Below are 17,492 nucleotides of genomic sequence, written 5' to 3' on the forward strand. Positions count from 1 at the left end.
AGTCATGGACACACTGCAGAGCCCTTCTGGGAGCTGGAGCCAATGTGTCGGTAAAGGGGAAGGCAGAAGATGCCAGGGAAACTGTGGAGAGGGATCTCCTTCTTCTAAAAGCCTTCTCTCAGGTATAACAGCATGGTCCCCGCACCACGGCCCCCGCACCACAGCCAGCCTAGACCCACAGTTCTTTATCTCAGCTTTAAGACAACCAACGTGTGCTCCCATCCCAGCTGTGTCAGGACACTGTGACAGGCATGTGCTACCATCTCTGCTGGTATGCCAACACCAGCATCACACTTAAGGAGCCCAGGTAGCCTCCTGGGCCTGGTGTCTGCCTCACTCAAAGCTCTACACCACTCACCAGCCTCGTTAGGGCCCAACACACATGCTATCTGCAGAGCAACCATGCACAGGATGGAAGGTGGCTTTCTGTATTGTGAAAAGCTGAAATCCATTAACTAGATGGGAGACTCAGACTGAGGGAGTTCCTGGAGGCACCACAGCCCCCTCCGCATGCTCCTGACCCTTGCGAGCCAGCTCCAATCAAGCTGACACAGGCTGGGACAGCCGGTCACTGCACTGCGCTTCCCTCGCCAGCCCCAGCTGTCAGGAAAGGGTCTCATCCAGCTGAGCCAGCAGCAGTCTGGCACAAGGAGTCCCTCTCCCCATTCCCTCCTCCATTTGCTGCCTTTGCTCCCACTGGTGTCCCGCTCCCATGCGCCTGGGAAAGTGCCCCAAAAACCGCAGCAGAGGCCACCAAGAGATGTGGCCAACCTTTGGGGCCCAAACCTCCCCAAGCCAAGCAAAACACATCCATACTCTCCCTCAGCATACGCTCGCCTGTTTACCATACATCATGGCAACACATTGCGTCCTCACATCCTCCACCACCCAGCCGGGGTGGCCCAGGCTCCCTGACAGGCAGTGCTCTCCCTGGGAGTTCACGCAAAGGAAGAAAACACTGATGGGTTCTGTTCTGTTCATGTCAGGGGCAGAGATATTTGGGATCTTTTGGATAAGAGGAGAAGCCATTCCCCGTACCAAGCTGTCTGCAGGGCTGTCTGTACCTCCAAGGCAGGGTACGCAGCACGGCCTCCATAGCTCCTGCCATTCCCGATTCCCTCCTCACCTCTCTGGTGGAAGAATAGCCCCTACCCCAGGCCTGCAGCAAACCCAAGAAATAATGAAGCTTGTGCCGGGATCCTCATGCCCCTGCCTCAATCAAGGGCTCCAAATATGCTACTTGCATCCACTCCTCTTCCTCTGAGCACTACAACAGAACACGATTGCACCATGCCTGCCAGCTGCAACGATTTGGTGGGTTGGAGGGCCCTGCGCAAGCTGTCCAGCTCCCTCCCAGGCAGCCCTTCCTCCAGCCGTTCCGCTCCGGCCAGGCACGGCCGCCACATCCGTGTCTGCACGAACCAGCACAGCCCAGCCCCGGAGGAGAAGCAGACCCTTCGCTTCCCTTCATTGCCAGAAAGCTGCATAAATTCATAATGCAAACAGTCCCCGGGGCACCTCCTGTGTGCATCTGCCGCCTCGGGTCTGGGGCTGAGCATGGGACTGTCAGCAAAACCACTCGCCCACCAGCATTTGCAGAAGCAGAAAGAAAACCGGCTAGCAAAGCACAGCGCTAACACGGTAACACAAACCAGACCGTGTTTGGGCACACACACAGCGCTAACCCTAAGCACATACACGCCATTCAGAGAGGGAATCAAATCACCACACAAAAATATGTCGTGCATCTCCCAGCTGTCCATCGCGCCCCTCTGCCCGGCTCCTGCGGGGGCTGCTCCTCTCCCTTCTGTCCCTGCCATCTCCCCCTTACCAGCGTCTTTCCGCTCCTCTGCTCCTCAGAGGTCTCATCTCGTGCTGTACACGTCTGCTCGGGCACCATCCTCCCCCCCTCCTGTCCCTGCTGCTCCCCAGCTCGCGCAGAGCTATAAATACATCCCCGTACCTTCAGCTTGGCCGGGTGGCTTCGCTGTGCCTGCGTCCGGGGAGAAAGCAACCGCTCCACTAACCGCTCCTGAATAATGATCGAATCCATAACCGCGGTCGGCAGGACGGACAGCCACCCCGGGCCAAGAAAAAAAAAACACCCAACCCATGTGTTTCCTCCCAGCCTTCGCCAAATCCATGCGGCAGCCCCCCCGCCTACGCATGCACACACACGCAGGGCTGGCTCAGCTCGCCTCGGCGCAGCAGCCCGGCGAGGCGAGGCGAGAAGGAGAGGCGAGGAGAAGAGAGGAGAGGCAAGTGGGCTCCCACGGCAGCTGCCTGGGATTTCCTGCCTCCGCCTGTACTGCGGGAGGAGTCTGCCAGCAAGGACAGGACAAAAGCCACCGGGCTGAAGGCCAGAGGCAACGTCTCTCGCTCTGCCAGGGTCCTGCGGAGAGGTTGTGCGCGTACCGGATGCCGTCCCAGTTGTGAGTCTGACTGCTTTTGTCAGATGGGCTAATTCAGCTGCAGGATTTCTTAGATATCCTGACTGATGCAGCGGAGACAAAGGTTTGCTGCAAGAAAACCTACTCCTGGTGAAAATGTGCTGCTTCTGGCCATGTGTCCAGAGGTCTAAAGGATCCAGAAAGCTCCCAAAAAGCTGGGTCCAAACTTAACCCCTAGATCCTAGTCCTGGTTGAGGTGGATCTGCCTCCACATGGTGCAGGTCCATCTGCTGTCTAGTCCAGGCTATACTGCAGCCTCATCTCTGAATCCACTTGGAAGAGCAGCTGATGTATTGACCTTTTAAGCTTTGAAGACATTTCAAAATAAAGAAGTATCCATGTATTCGTTAAGCACAAGTACCCAGCCCAGCAACAGCCTAGCATGCCCAGAAATAGCATTCAAACCTCAAGTTTGGGTTCTGAACCTACACATAAGACCTGCTTGCAGCTTTTCTCTGCAGCCATAGAAACTGAACAGAAATTATTTGAAACAGACAAAAGCTGATAGTGTCATACAATCACATGATTCCAGAAACTGAGGGGTTAATATCACAGCACCTATAATAAAGTCACAGGAGACGGCAACACTGGTGGTGCTGGAGGAACCTGCCACTTGCCACACAGGTTCCTGAGCGGCTTTCTGCTCCCAAATGGGGAAGGATGCAGGCTGCTGCCGTGCTCCTGCTTTGCTCCCAGCCAGAGCTCCTGCTGCTTCTCTGGGAACTGTAGGGAACCGTAGAGAGTACCTGAACAGCAAGGTCTGCCCTGGTAAGGCGGCCTCAGAAGTTGCAGGCACAAGGTCCTAAAGGCTAAGAAAAATAAATGGAGGAGAACTGGGAAACACTCCCAGAGCAGGAAAACTCCCGCCATATGGCAGCTGTCATACTACATGCATTAAGCCCTTTTCCAAATCACCCTGCTCTGCCAGCAGCAACCTTAAATTACACCCATTGGGTTTTGTTCCCCATCATTTCTGCATGTAACAGTCAAGTGGAAGGCCTGGATTGAGACCCAGGTGTGACAAGAATTGCCACCTCTCAGGACACGTCCCTGTTCGACGGCTGTGCCCCTGCTTTGCAGTGTTGCTCCATTCCTCAGGGAGACGATAATCCTACAACGTGCTCCCAACCCAGTGGTAGGTCAAGCCACACTCACTGCACTGTTTTTTTCTCCTAGATTCACAATACCTAATCCCTGCTTTCCTGACTGAGGGACTCCACCACTGGGCTCTGCACATTGCGCATGACTGGAGAGCAATGAAGGTATGACACTGCACTGGGCAGACCAAAGATACATCCAAACACTCACTTGCGATAACACAGAGGTTTCACCAGTCCTTCCACACCACAAACCACAATAGCTGGAAGCAAACTCTCTCCAACCCCTATGAATTCTCATGGCTTGGTAAACTCTTGTCTGGGGACCACAAGCCACATGGCCACCAACCACAAGCATCTTCCTTGGGTACATGGAGACATGCTGTGTCCCCGCGAGCCCACTGCACCAAATCAGAGCATTCTTCAGAGCTGGGATCACAGATGAAGTCAACAATGGTTTGGTTGCAACAAAACCACAGTGTTGTTCATGGCTCCAGGAGCCATGCTGACAGTGCAGAGAGGAACAAGGAGCCACTGTCTCCTGCGCGCCTTGAGCTCTCACACATCACACTCACTCTCCGGACTGGCAGCCAGGGAGGAACTCCAGCCAGGAGGGCATGCCTAGGAACGCAGAGAGCAGATTAGGAAAAGAAACCCAGAGAGGCAGGTCTTGGTTACAGAGAGCATCTTAAGACTGCGTGGCCAATGCTATGGCTTTCAAAATGCTGAAGGAGGGTCAACTGGTCCCATACTCAGCCTCCTCTGCCTCTCCTATATATGCTCATCTTGGCTCCTCTCTTACTCAGAGCTGCCAAACCAGATGGGCCAAGGAGAGGGCACATTTGTGTCCCTCAGATGTATCATATGACACACCCAGAGCCATTGGCTCAGGTTGGTCCATGTGCAAACTTCTCAAAGATAGCCAAGTCAAACCTTATTTTGTCCCTTGTCTTCCAGATTGCCCCTTTCCCCACAGCCCCTGGAAATGCCCAGCATAAACCCTGGCCTGCTCCTCCAACAAGAAATTTGATGTACAACACCCTTAAAAAAGGAAAAACAGCACACAGGACATCTCACACACGGCGTCCAGCAGAGCTTCGCAGGGAAATGCACATCTTTGCCCTTTCAAGATCCAGAGCAAAACCAAAGTGTTTTCTTCCACTGGGTCATGGGCCATGGGCACCTGAAATCTCCTCTCCAGGCAGGAGCAGCAGCAGCTCAGGGTGAAGCCGGCAGCAGAACGCAGGTCTCTGACTGTCAGAGCAGAGCTCTGCTCGGTCCCAACCCACCGATCACCTCAGCAAGGGAAAGTCAGGCTTGGGGTGCACCAAGCTGACCCCACCTCAAGGACCTGTCCTTCTTTGACAAATTGTGCCAGCAAAAGAGAAAGACAGAAAAATAATCAATGAGTGCTGCCTGGCAGAGCCCAGCCCCTCTGTGCTGCTGCTGTGTTGAGCAGTTGCTTACTAACCATGGAGCCAGGGCAGAGCCAAACCGCACGCCCATCCTTCTGCAACATCCCTCTCCTTTGGCTTGTAAAAGCCGACTCAGAGCGAGCAAAGCCTTCAGGGCTGCTCAGGGCAGGGGACACAGCATGTGTGGGAAGAGCTGTGGCTGTGCACTAGCAGCAATGGAGCAAAGTCCTACTTTTCCCTTTGTTAGAGGGGATTTCTAGCCTGCAGTGCTGAAGAAGGGTTCTGAGGAGAGAAAACACAATATTTCATGTATTCAGATGTAAACTCACAGAACGTGAAATTCACTACCGGGCAGCTGGCTGGAGCATGGAAACGCTCCCCAAGAACAGCCCATCAGCCTTGCGAGGGTAGGCGGGGGCGAAACCCCAGGCTGCACTCCACAGCGCCAGCCCAGGGAACAAGAAGCCGTGCTTCACCAATGGCCCTAATTGAAGGCAGACACGGGGCTGCGCTATCGCACAGTCATCGGAGCTGGAAGCGATACGCTCATTAAAAAAAACCACCCAGCACTCAGGACCTGGCAGCAGCCACAGGCAGAGATCAGCCACATGGAGCTCAGTGCGATGGGCAGAGGCGGCTGTGAACGCGAGACAAGCAAGGCGCAGAAATGACGGGAGGATGAGGGAGGAGAGACCAGCACAGATCAGAGATGGGGATGGGAGCAGGGAGAGGACATTCTGTCCTCAGCTAAATTTACACCATCCTGGCCAGGCTCCAGCCACAACAACCAGAGCCCCACACACCTTCCTCCCAGCAGCCCCCAGCTCCCAGCAAAACGAGGCCTTCTCCTCGGCAGCCTCCACGCTTGATCTTTCTGTACATTCAGTGCCACAGGCACAATCAACACAGCACTAGATCTCCTATCTTCTCTTTTACCTACCCAGCAGGTCAAGCTTTAATTTCCGCTCAAGGATCACTGCTGCTCTGTCACATAATCCCTCCAGAAATCTATCAAATTCCATTTTAAAGGTATTTGTGCTCCCTGCTTCCACTTGAAGTACCTCATGCTTCCCGAGAGGCACTGTGTGACTCACGCGATGCCTCCACTTCCAGCTCTGAAAAAGGACCAACAACCATAAATTGCCTCCTGCTTGTTGAAACCCGTGAATCCTCTGGAGCAAGTTCACAGCTCTTGTCACACCCAGCTCCTCTGCTCATCATTTAGGATAATCAGCAAAACCTAACTGGGCAGATGTGGAGCTGGCTGGGACTCTCCCACGAAGCGCTGGTTGCTCTCCTCTCTGCAGGACCACGGGAGGAGGTCAGCCCCTCCCTGGTGCGGTACCGACATGTTCCACGCGAGGGAGAAGCCGGCCTGCAGAACAGCAGGTCCCACGGGGGACAGGGCTCAGTGTCTGAACAGGGAGCTCCCACGGTGGCTCCCCTTGACCAAGGCCAGACAGACACCAATTTGCAGATCAAACCCAGAACCCTCGTTGCTTCCACCTCACGCAGGATCGCAGGCGCTGGCACCTCTAATTGCAAGCACATTCAAAACCTTAGCAAAGGAGAGAGCTTTCCATGTTTAGCCTGTTCGGACGGGAGAAGAAACCAGACGGCACTGGAAGGTCTGCAGCAGTCTCTCAGCACTGCCACTGCTCATCTTTCCCTCTGCTTCATCCTCCTGCTCTGTAGCACAAATCAGGCTTAAACAGATTCCCCGCCACTCATCTCAAAGCCACAGCTGGAAAAAGCAGAGACTGAGGTAGAGCAGAGCCCTGCCAGCCTCAAGAAGCCGGGAACAGGGATGCTTGGGAGACAAACAGGTACATATTGCTCCATCTCACAGAAACTGGCTGGGCTGGGAGCCCTTTGGAGGGAGAGGGTGGAAAATAATGGTGATTTATCCTCAGAAATGGAAGGGTACTGCTTCTCCAGCTCTCGGGTTCTCCATCCAAATGACAAGAGCATCAGCAGTTTTGGAAGCTCTTGATGCACGTTAACATACATGAACAGAAAAAGCTTGGGAACAGGATCCTAGAGAAGGTCCACTTTAAAGTTATAGGTAGTGGTCCCAGTCCTGCGATCCTTACTCACCGAGTAGTCCCATTGAAATAGAGACGACTGCTCACGTGAGTAAGGGATGCAGGATCAGGCCTGTCTACCAAAGAGGCTGAATCCTGAACAGGAGAGGACATCATGGCCTCTGAGCATCCTGAGACACTCACGCCTGGTCCAGCTAGTCCAAGGGCATCACCGGGGAAGACAGTCCAGGCTGGGGCACCACACCTGCAAATGGCACATTGAGCAGGGACCATGGAGAGCAAGGCGATGGACAAATAAGGCTGGAAAAGGGATGCTCCACCCAAGCAGGGATGCTCCTGTTTCATCCCCAGTACACCCATCTCATGGATACTTCCAGCTGCCCAAGGAGGTTTTTCTTAACCCTGCTCCTGAAAACAACACTGGGAGAACACAAGCCAACTGTCTTTGGACAACTCCCAAGCTCCGTCTGGGTCTCCCAGCTACAATTAACATAGTTTTAGGAGTAGCTGATGCCCACAAGAGAGGAGAATGAGCCCACTCTTAGCTCACCAGATCATTTTTAATTCCGTTAGTTAAGAGGAAAAAAGGCAGCTCTCTAAAGCAACCTTCAATCCTGGCAGACACCCAAGAAGAGGAAAGCTAGCCCCAGCCTGTGTGAGGAATAACCCCAAAAAGCTCTGCAGTCTGCACCCTGTGTCTCCTGCAAGTCTCTACCCAGCAGTCCCTCACCCTCCCTCCTTGCTGCCAGCTGCCCCCGCACAGTCACTCTGCGGTAACACGAAGCACAGTCCTTGCGCGCGCTCCTTGGGATGGTAGAGCTGCATGAGGACCTCCAACATCCTTCCCTCACCCCTGGCCTTGCACCACCAGCCCACCTGACCAGGAGCCTGCTGCAAAGTGCTGCCCCTCGGAGCCCAGCATGTGGCAGCGTCCCTGGCAAATGCAGGGACGTGGCTCCCAGTCTCCCCCCCGGCTCCCTGTGACGTGTGCTCGACCATCTGCCATCCCAGAGGGGACCCCCGGGAGGCCATTTCCCAGCCCCGCCATAGGACCAGTCTGTGCAAACCCCGCTGCCCACGGCTGGGCCCTGCGTCAGGACTAGTGTCTGCCTTTGCAGATGGATAATTAGATTCCCTTTCCATTTCCTTTTTCCTCCCGATGGTTTCTCTGGCTGGCAGTTCCCCCACAGCCCTGCATGATCCAGCAGCATTAGTCAGAGGGAAATTCTGCTCCCTTCCTCCCCTGGATGTTGCTCTTCGTTCAAAATAAACAGCAGAGGGAACTGCACAACAGTTTTGAGCATTTTGTTGCAGAAGCATTTGTCCTTTTCAGCCTGGCAAACAGGACTTTCTTCCCCACAGCTGCACCCTGCCCCATCTCCCCGAGTGACACAGAAAATGAGTGTGATTAAAACGAGTGTGATGGTGCTGGCAATTGGAAGCAATTAGCTAATCAGCAGGAATAAGCCATCAGCTGCACTTGGGTTGCAGTGGTGCAAAACACTCCTTTCGGGTAGGGACTAAAAAAGCACGCTTGATGATTAGCAAGGGTGTGAGATGCTCTCAGAAAAAGATCACAACACTCTCCTGCAGGAAACAGAACTCAAGAAACAGACAGAGCAGCCATGAAATCTGGGTAAATCAACACAGAGCTGTCTGTCACAGGAGTGTGTGCCCAGATGAAGCATTCACAGAGATCCTCGCTGGGCATACAGGATATCTGTCCCCCCGCCAGCAGGCAGTGGCTTTCTGGGAAGCAGTGCTGGTCCATGAAGCCCTGATGTTTGCAAAAGCATCCCCAGGACCTGCAGAGATGCACAGACACACCATCTCCACCTCACAGAGGACAGCAGAGGAGGAGCTTTCCTGCTGGGATTTATGGCTCCCCCATGGATACCCCCTACAGGAGATGTACAGACTGAGGTTTTCAGAGACGATCTGTCAGTTCTGATCTCTTGTACCCTGTACACACCGTGCTCTCCGTGGGCAATGTCCTGGGCCCACGCGGAGCACTGCAGGTCTCACAGCCCTCCAGTGCAAACCATCGAGACTTCCCGCAGCTCCGCATCGCTGCTGGACTGGGCAGTTTCTACTCTCTGCCTGGCTTCAAAAACCAAACTGCTGCCTGCCCCATGGAGCGGTCTTTGAAAAAAGACTTTTGGAAGATTTTAGGAACTTAGTGCTCACTCTCTCCCCCAAAATCCATGCCAGCCCATTGCTGGCTGGCCACTAAACCCTGGATGGAGCGTTACCCAGCTGTGCCACTGGCAGGCTCGCAGGCTGCAAGGGCTGAGACACTGCAGCCATTGAGCAGTTGGTGCCTCTTACACCATTTGTGGCCTGGCCAGGCTTCCCGGGGCCTGGCACACCGTGCACACCAGTGACTGCGCCGGATCAGTACTGCTGCTGCTCGGCGGCAGCATGGCACAGCGTTCCCGAAGGGCATCACAGCCCCGGCTGACCCGAAGAGGTCCTTAGCTCAGCTGTGTTGTAGGCCACCACACAGCTGTGGGACCGGCCAGGCAGATACGAAACCTGGCAGTTTGCTGCATGAAAAAAGAAGAAACGGTAAAGGCTGCAAGGCAGCAAACAGCTGTGCTCGTCCCACACTTCAAAGATTGTCAAAATTTTTTCCAGCCCAAGGCTTGTGCAGCTCAGGCCAATGGACAGAGGCTGGGGACCAGGCTTGTTCCCCAGTCCCCGGTGGCTGTGCAGCCATCCAGCCTCCACACTGCCTCCTTGTACCCTGCCAGTGCAGACACCAAGGCCGTGGCTCGGCAGGATGCCGTCAAAATAATCATAAGGGGAATGGAGAGATGCTCAGCAACACCTTTCTTTCCCCTTCTCCCCCATCTACTTGCTCCAGCAAACACCAAGCCTGGTTACACCTCTGCTGCACAACTCACCGCTTCTCTGTGCCCTGCAGCGTGACTGGGGATTCACATTTTGTTAAATGCTGTGATGATGGGAGAAAACTACAAGTCACTGAATATCTACATCAAACTGTGCTGTCAAAGGGAGTTTAAACAAAGTTTATTCCAAGCCTAACAGTAATAGACCATAACTGCTGAGTGTTGCTTCTCCTTATCAGAGACGCTGACCAGTAGGGAAAAAATGAGAATACTTAGTATGAGTTTGTAGTGAAACAGAGCAAAAAATGTCCTTGCATGGACCAGTATCTGGCTCAGAGACTTAGCAGGGATTGTGCTGGATACCAGTTACCCACACCCTTCCATAATGCAGGTGTGATATACAAGGTCTGGAACTCACAGTAAGGATGCCCACATGGACTAATTACCAAGAGTGACAGAAACTGACAGGACCTGATGGCTCTGCGGTACCCAGATAAACATCCTGTCTGAGGCAGCCACAGGACACACCACAGCTCGCCAGGCCGGGAGGTTGGCTCAGCCATCGCAGCGCTGCGCAACAGAGAGGCGATAACTGGCACCCCTGTGCAGAGCTGTAAGCCAGCATGCCCCGTCAGCACAGCAGCCTCTGTCTGCTTCGGTCTGGCCCCAAACTTCATTAGCAGTTTTGCAGCAGTGAGAGATTCCTACTAACCGCTGAGATGATGCCATCTGTTTCCACTTACGTGCTGGCTCACAGGAGTGGCTACAGAGCAAAGGACTCCAGAGAGCCTTCACTCTCCTGAGCGCAGGGACTGAACAGCCAGTCAGTTGGGACAGACACAGTCTAAACTCGCCCTCCCCAGGGTGACCTAGTACCTCCCTTCAGTGCAAAATACACACGTGGGAGGCACAGCAGGCCTCCCACTTTGGTTTTGCTATCAAGCTCCACTGTACACCCACCCACAGGCCACTTCCCTGCAGGCACAGAGAACTTGCTCCCGGCAGACAGCACATCTGCACTGACTTACAGCTCTGTATGGCACCACAGCAGAGCAGGGGTTGACGAAGCTGTTCCCACATCCCTTGGTCTGCCCTCTACAAAGCCAAAATGAATCTGCCACTGATAAGCCAGGATCCTAAAATTAGCAGCTACCAGGCCCTCTTTCTATCTACATCAGGGTCCTGCAGAGATCACGCTGTGCAGAGAAATCTTTACTGGGAGTCCTTTTTCATGCATGCATTTTTATGGACACTCTGCTTGGGGCAACCATGGACCCCCCCGCCTCAGAAAAGGGCAAGATGTGCTGGCAGCACCTGCTCAGCCCTAGCCAGCACAAAAGCACAGAGCAGACAGTGGAGATAAAAACAGCGGCGTGCAGCATGGGAGTGTCTTCTGAAAACAGTGGCAAAAGGAGGAAAGGGAGAAAAATGAGGGACACCCTGTGTGGGAAGGGCTAAGAAAGCACTGACCCTGTCTGGCAGCTGTACTGCAGGAGGACTCCGCTGCCTCATTTTACTGGTCACACCTGCCTCAGGAGGGAAACCAGTCCTCTTGCTCAACTGGCAGTTGAAACAGATTGCTTAATTCTGGGCAATTTGAGTTCAGCAACTACCCTTTTCCTGTGATTGCTGTGTCCTCTCTGAGCACACATAGTTGTTTTTCAGAGCCAGAAGAGACTTTATGCTCCTCCCAGCCTGCTCCCCAGGCCCTGCAAATCCCCTCAGTGATTCCTCCCTTTGGAAGATCTGGTGCCTGTACTGGATTCACAACCATGGCAGAGAGCGGCAGAACATGCACTAAGTTCTCCTTTCCTTCCAAAAAAAATCTTCATAGTCTTGCTTGGAGAGAGCTGAACTGGGTTTTCCTGGAGAACAGTGCTCTTAGATGAGAAAGGATGAAATAATCAGGACATAGCAAGAACAAAACGCAGCAGCAGCACCAACCAGCTGGACGAAACTGCCACAAAATCAAAAGCCTAGAGCACCCTACACAGCTTCAGGGAGAAGATCCCAATAGGATCTTCTCCTACTTCCGCAATCCCATCACCAGCTTCTCAGCCCATCTGTGGTTTTGCATACCCCACCACCAACCACACCACTCTGGAGAGGGCAGCTCTGAGAGGGCAGCAGGCACAGCCACGCTCGGCTCCCCACCAGCGCGGCACCAATGATGCAACCAGAGACAGGAGAGCAGCCAGGGGAGAGGAACCCCAGGGGACAGACCTCAAGTCCATTCTCAGTAGCTGGAAAAGACAGCTTTCTCTAAAGCGTATCCTCCTGTAACGAGTGTATCCAGTGTAACAGCCCAGGCACAGGAGCTTCCGTCACCTCGTCCCCAGTCTGACTTTGCCTTGCTGTCACATATTGTCAGGCAGTCCCACTCAGCCCTGCTCTGCTGAACTCTTACCAAGAGACACTTGTCCTCAAAGCCCCAGCTATAGTGACATTGCCATCCTGATCCAGTATAGCCCTGTCCCAGTCACCCAGAAGTCGTTCCTGGGGACTTTATGCACTGCAGGGAACACACGCAGCCTGCACACGCGCAGCTCCAGGCCACACACATGGCACGGAGCAGCCAGGCTGCTGAACACTGGGACTTGAGAGGCCAGGAGAGTCCTGCCTCCTGCAGCTGCCCAGCCCACCGGGCAAAGCCATGCTCAGGCAAGCAGGACCTGCTGCAAAGACCTCCCACAGCACAGGAAAAGCCAGCGACCCCGCCATCAGGCTGCTCCCCCTGAACAGGGGGAGGCCTGAGCAGCACAGCAGGGCTGGGCGCAGTGCCCCACGTTAGCATCCCAGCTCCAGAGCTGACAAACCTCCCGCTGAAGGCGGCGCCTGGTACAAAGGCTCATTTGTTCCTGACACACGAGCCCACTGCAGGCTGCCGTCCGGACACATCTTCTTTATCATTCTCTCCTGACTCCAGCAACAGGCAGGGCTCGGGGCTCAATGGCCCCTTTCTGGGATGCTGCTGGGGTCACACACAGGAGGCCGCAGATGGCAGGGGACCAAGGTCCTGAGCCTTGCCACCGCGTGTCCTTCACCACTGACAGCATCACAAGTCTCCCGTGGGGCTCCGCTGACCTAAACCTCTTATCACAGACATGGCAGAGCTCCTCTGCCACCCAGCCAGGCACAGTCACCTGCCACTGCACTCCAGTGTCGTAGCCACAGCTGTGGGATGTTGAGCAGAGGGGACAAAAAGGACATTTTTGTCCAAAATCCCTGCTTGTCCATGCATTTTCATATCGTTCCATCACATACAGGGATAGAGACAACTCTGAGGCAGGAAGGAGGAAAGTAGGACTGTAAACTTTTGTCCTCACTATGACACAGTCATGATGGGATCTGTTTCCAGTTCCTGATCCCAGTGCAACAGGGAAGAGGGGCAGGAGGGCTGGGAGAAAACTCTTGCTAGATCACATGAACTGTCCCTATTTAGCAGTGGTGGGAGGTGATTTATCTCCAAGCAAGAGTCTTGATACCACCTGGGACGAGGCCAAGAGAAAAGCAAATTCCTCCAGTGAACTTATTGCCCCTCCAGTACTGCCTACCCAGCTACAGGGAGTTTCCTCCGCAGCCACACAGACAGAGGGATATGAGAAAAGTTTGCTTTTATTTTCCCACCCATAGCCTTCCACTGCCCAGCATCTCTTCGGCTTGAGCTCGAGCCAGAAGACAACTAGGCTTAAGGGGAAGTGGCTGGACTCCTCCACAAGGCTTGCGAGACAGTCCTTGGAAGCTGTCCTTACTGGAGCACATGGTCATTTACTGAAGGCCAGAGCCATGCCTGGCAGACCAGCTCCAGCAGCCAGGGAGCAGCTGGGCTTGCTGGACACTAGCAGAGTCCAAAGACTCCAGGCTCCAACTGTGCATGAGAAAATCTTGGCCATCTCAGCGTAGCAGACATGGAAGGCAGGAGGAAGAAGGGCCCTTTGCCATGTCAAGAAGGAGAATTCTCTGGTAGTTTCTGCAAGCAGCATCTGCCTTGTGGTCTCCCAAGCTCCTCACCACTGTCTGGGACCTGGAGCTGATGCCTCAGCTGGCTCCCACTCCACGCTCCAGATCCTCAGTGCTCCCACTACTATCTCCACTCCCAGAAAGCAAAGCCTCCAGGAGGGCTCTGAGCCCCTTTTTCACTGAACCACAGGGCCCTCTAAGATCCCAGCAGGGCCCCTTCCATCCATGCATGCACCTTCAGCACATTCCTGCACCAACACACAATCACACTGAGTACATCTTCCAGCTGGGCACAGCTCAGCACAGCCCAGCACCCTGGCACACTCCTTTCCTCAGGCACACAGGGCTGGTTCCTAACGGGTGCTGCTCCTCCACAGGATCGTTCCCTCCATCAGCACAAAAGTGGCCACCTCACACCCCCTGTCCCCTCCCCGCAGAAGTCACAATTGTTGGAGAGAGCAGCACAACAGCTCAGACATCACCAAGCAGCCTTAAATCCCAGTAACTGGGGCGAGATGCCAGGACCTCACAGGACTGGAGCTGCATCTTACCAGTACTCACACTCAGGGAGCTGGCAGACTGCAGGAGGCCTTGGAGCGAGACCCTACCCCGTACGTGCCAAGAGCACTCCACTGAGCGGGAAGCACAGGGCTCCCCCAGAGTCTCAGCACCTCACACCCGCGTCATTCAAAGAGCAGCTTAAGCTGTGGCCGTGGCTCCAAACGCGGCTCCACCTCGGAGCTGGAGACAGATGAGGTCACCTCCAGTCTGAAATCACTTCCGTTCTCAAGTTGCTCTCAAGACTGTGCCACAGATTAAAAAAGAGTGAGATGGGTGGGGAGGGAAACCCAAATCAGAGGAGCATGTTACCCATTAAGAGCTCAACACTTCATTAATTTCTACCTCCCAGGCAGCTGCCACATGAACCCTCCACCCTCCCTTCTTCCCTGCAAGAACAAACCTGGCAGGAGCTGCTTTGAGTTTGCAGGGTATGGCACAAGCTGCACAAGACTACACTCGACCTCCAGCTCCCCAAATCCAACCCAAGCAGAGCAGCAGGGAGAAATCCCAGCTTGGTGCCGTCAAACTCGCTCAGCCACGCCGCTCCACCTTGTGCCCAGCTCCATCCAGCTGCTGACATTCAAATGCCTGCAGTGCAGCAGCCCAACCCTTTCTCCCCACACACATAGTGTTGGAAATGGTTTGCACTGGCAACTGATCCTATTCACACAGCACCGAGCAGCAACACCACAACCCTGCAGCCCCTCCGGCACAGCCCCATTCTCCACTGTCCAGGTGGCCACGCTGGCCAAGGTGGCAGCAGGATTCTCCCACCTGGATCAGGCAGTACTTAACCCCACGCCTGAGGAAGCAGGCTGAACAGGGAGGATGGAAATCCAGGCCACCAGCACAGAGGAGTCCTAAGGAAGAGAGCTTTGCAATGGCCACACTTGGCCAGGAGAAACCAGACTGACAGTTTAGTGGCATCAATTTAAAAACACATTGACCACAGACGAATCAGTGTCTCATTCTTGGAAGCGCTAAATTGACCGCAATTTCCAACAGTGCCTCAAGCAGTTACGGCCAAGACACATCATTGTCACACAGTTCCCTCCTATATGGCCATGGTTTTTTCCCCCTCAACCCAGATTTTGCTCTATACAGGAAGCCACTGAGGTTTTGCGGGCCTCTTCTGGAATTCCCAGTCTCACTGCAATGGCAGCCATTGGATGGGGCCATTTTGTCCGCAAATACAGCTACTGTGACCCATACGCTGTTTGGGCCCAACCCAACTGCAGCCCATCCACATGGCCCTGGCCTCATGTGTGCCACAGCAGCAACTGGGCAAAGCAACCCTGGACATGATACCTCCTCAGTACCACGGTGTAATGGGAGCCAATGCAACAGACAGAGAAGCAAGGGGCAGAGTATGCTTGTGTGCGCAGCTATGGGTGACAGGTCCCATATTTCTAGGACTTCCTACAAGCAGGTGAAAATCTGGAACTCAGGACCATATGCGCTGCCAATCCTGTGCTAGTTTCTCCAGATCAGGTGACAGCCCTGGGGCTGAACAGCGGGAGAAGTACAGCATGACTGCTTCTCCCAGAGAGCACTTCGCTCCTCAGCTGCTTTTCAGAGCCAGCTCTGGATACCAACCAGCCAAAAACACAATGAAAACAAGAGCCTCCTTCCTCGTGGGCTTCAGCCCTTCTAGAAGCAGTGGGCATCAGAGAAATGAAGGTCTCTTCTATTCTGGCTCCAGGCACAGACCCAGGCTGTACCATGATGCCACTAAACACGCTGCGGGACAGACACATTTCAGCACAGGAAGCAGCAGGCTGTTCCCACCTGGCTGCATTCCCACCAGCTTCTTTCTGCCAGTTCTGGCCTCACACCTGTAACTTGGTAAGGTGCCAGCAGAAGTCATCTCCACAGCAAAGACCTGGTGAGGAAGCAAATGTCCAACAAACAGGTTGCCTTGTTGGGGAGGTGAGGAGCCACAGCCCTCCCACAGGGCAGCACCTGCCAGGTCACGAGAGGAGAGCTCCACCAGCAATGAGCTGAGCAGGGCGTGCTTCACACCCCACTGTCCTGAGGAGCACCACTGCAACAAAGGAACAGGTCTGAAGTTGAACATTTGGGCTAAGGGGACTCCTGAGGCTCAGACACCTCTGGGAAGCTTCAGTTGTGGTATGACTGACTCACAGAGCAGTGGAGCCACTCCTTCATCTAAGTAGCTGCTGCTTATCCCTAAAAATCATGGCCTCCAGACAGAAATGCAGAGGTGTTACATTGTGGGCTTCAGTTCTGCCACCTCGAAAACAGCAGTGGGGAGAACATCACTACAAACACCCACGCCTGCCCTGGCTGGGCCAGCAATGCCTGCAGAGCCCTCGAGGATCCTGGGATGGAAGGCATTCAGGAAAGTTTTGCTCTTTACCCTGTACCCAGACACCCTGGAGAGCTCTAAGCCATGTTCTCTGTCCCAGAAAGCCCCCGCCAACACCATTTGTAGGAGACTCCTGCTTGCTATAAGCTTCGCACTCTTCCAGTACTCAACTGCTCCTGGTGTGCAGGAATGGACACCATTTTGTCCAGAAACAGCTTAAACAGCAAACGGTTAATAATCCTGCAAGTGAGAGCAGGCATGCACTGATGTTCCCACAGAGTTTTCATCTATGTTGTTCCTTTGCTGGTTTTAGGTTGTTTTTTTTTTTTAATTGCTCAATATACAGGTAAAAGCCATTCAGACTGAAAGCAAAGGCTTCACTCAGGGCAGCTTAATGAGAACCAGCCTGTGCTGTATTTGGGGAACTCACAGATAAGGTACAGGTAAACATACAAACCCACACTCTGTATTTTTCAAAACTATGCGCCAGAAAAGTCCACTTAGGGACTGTTGAATATTCTGGACAGCAATATCTGAGGATATGCAAGAGATGCTGTGAGCTCATTAGTATATTAAGAGCAACAGAAAGCAAGCAAACTCAAGAAAATATTCTCTTCCCAGGCAAACCAGGCTTCCTCTGGTTTGCAGAGGCATGTCTCAGACGTAAGGACACCAGCGCCCTGGCAGAGTCAGAGATGATGAAGGTTTTATTTTCCTTTTCCAGTAATACTTAGATTTAACTACATAAACTGTTTCCCTGGGAGCAGATCCTATTTCACTGTT

The 17,492-nt window shown here is 53.8% G+C and overlaps 1 protein-coding gene across 6 annotated transcripts in view; it reads right to left on the reverse strand.

The window, feature by feature from the left end:
- SEPTIN5 (septin 5) overlaps positions 1 to 17,492 on the reverse strand; it is a 42,845-nt gene that overhangs the window by 12,173 nt on the left and 13,180 nt on the right. The window contains exon 1 of one of the 6 annotated variants that reach the window (XM_010128801.2): positions 1,964 to 2,131. The exons of 4 other annotated variants lie outside the window; for them this stretch is intronic. In XM_010128801.2, coding sequence (XP_010127103.1) covers positions 1,964 to 2,053 — 90 coding nt within the window. In that variant the 5' untranslated portion in view covers positions 2,054 to 2,131. Of the gene's footprint in view, positions 1 to 1,831; positions 1,867 to 1,963; positions 2,132 to 17,492 lie in introns of those variants that run through there. One more of the 6 variants, XM_086761636.1, reaches the window with a different exon arrangement.

The sequence above is a fragment of the Chlamydotis macqueenii genome, chromosome 17 (genome assembly GCF_036417535.1).
Source record: "Chlamydotis macqueenii isolate bChlMac1 chromosome 17, bChlMac1.mat, whole genome shotgun sequence".
Lineage (NCBI taxonomy): Eukaryota > Metazoa > Chordata > Aves > Otidiformes > Otididae > Chlamydotis > Chlamydotis macqueenii.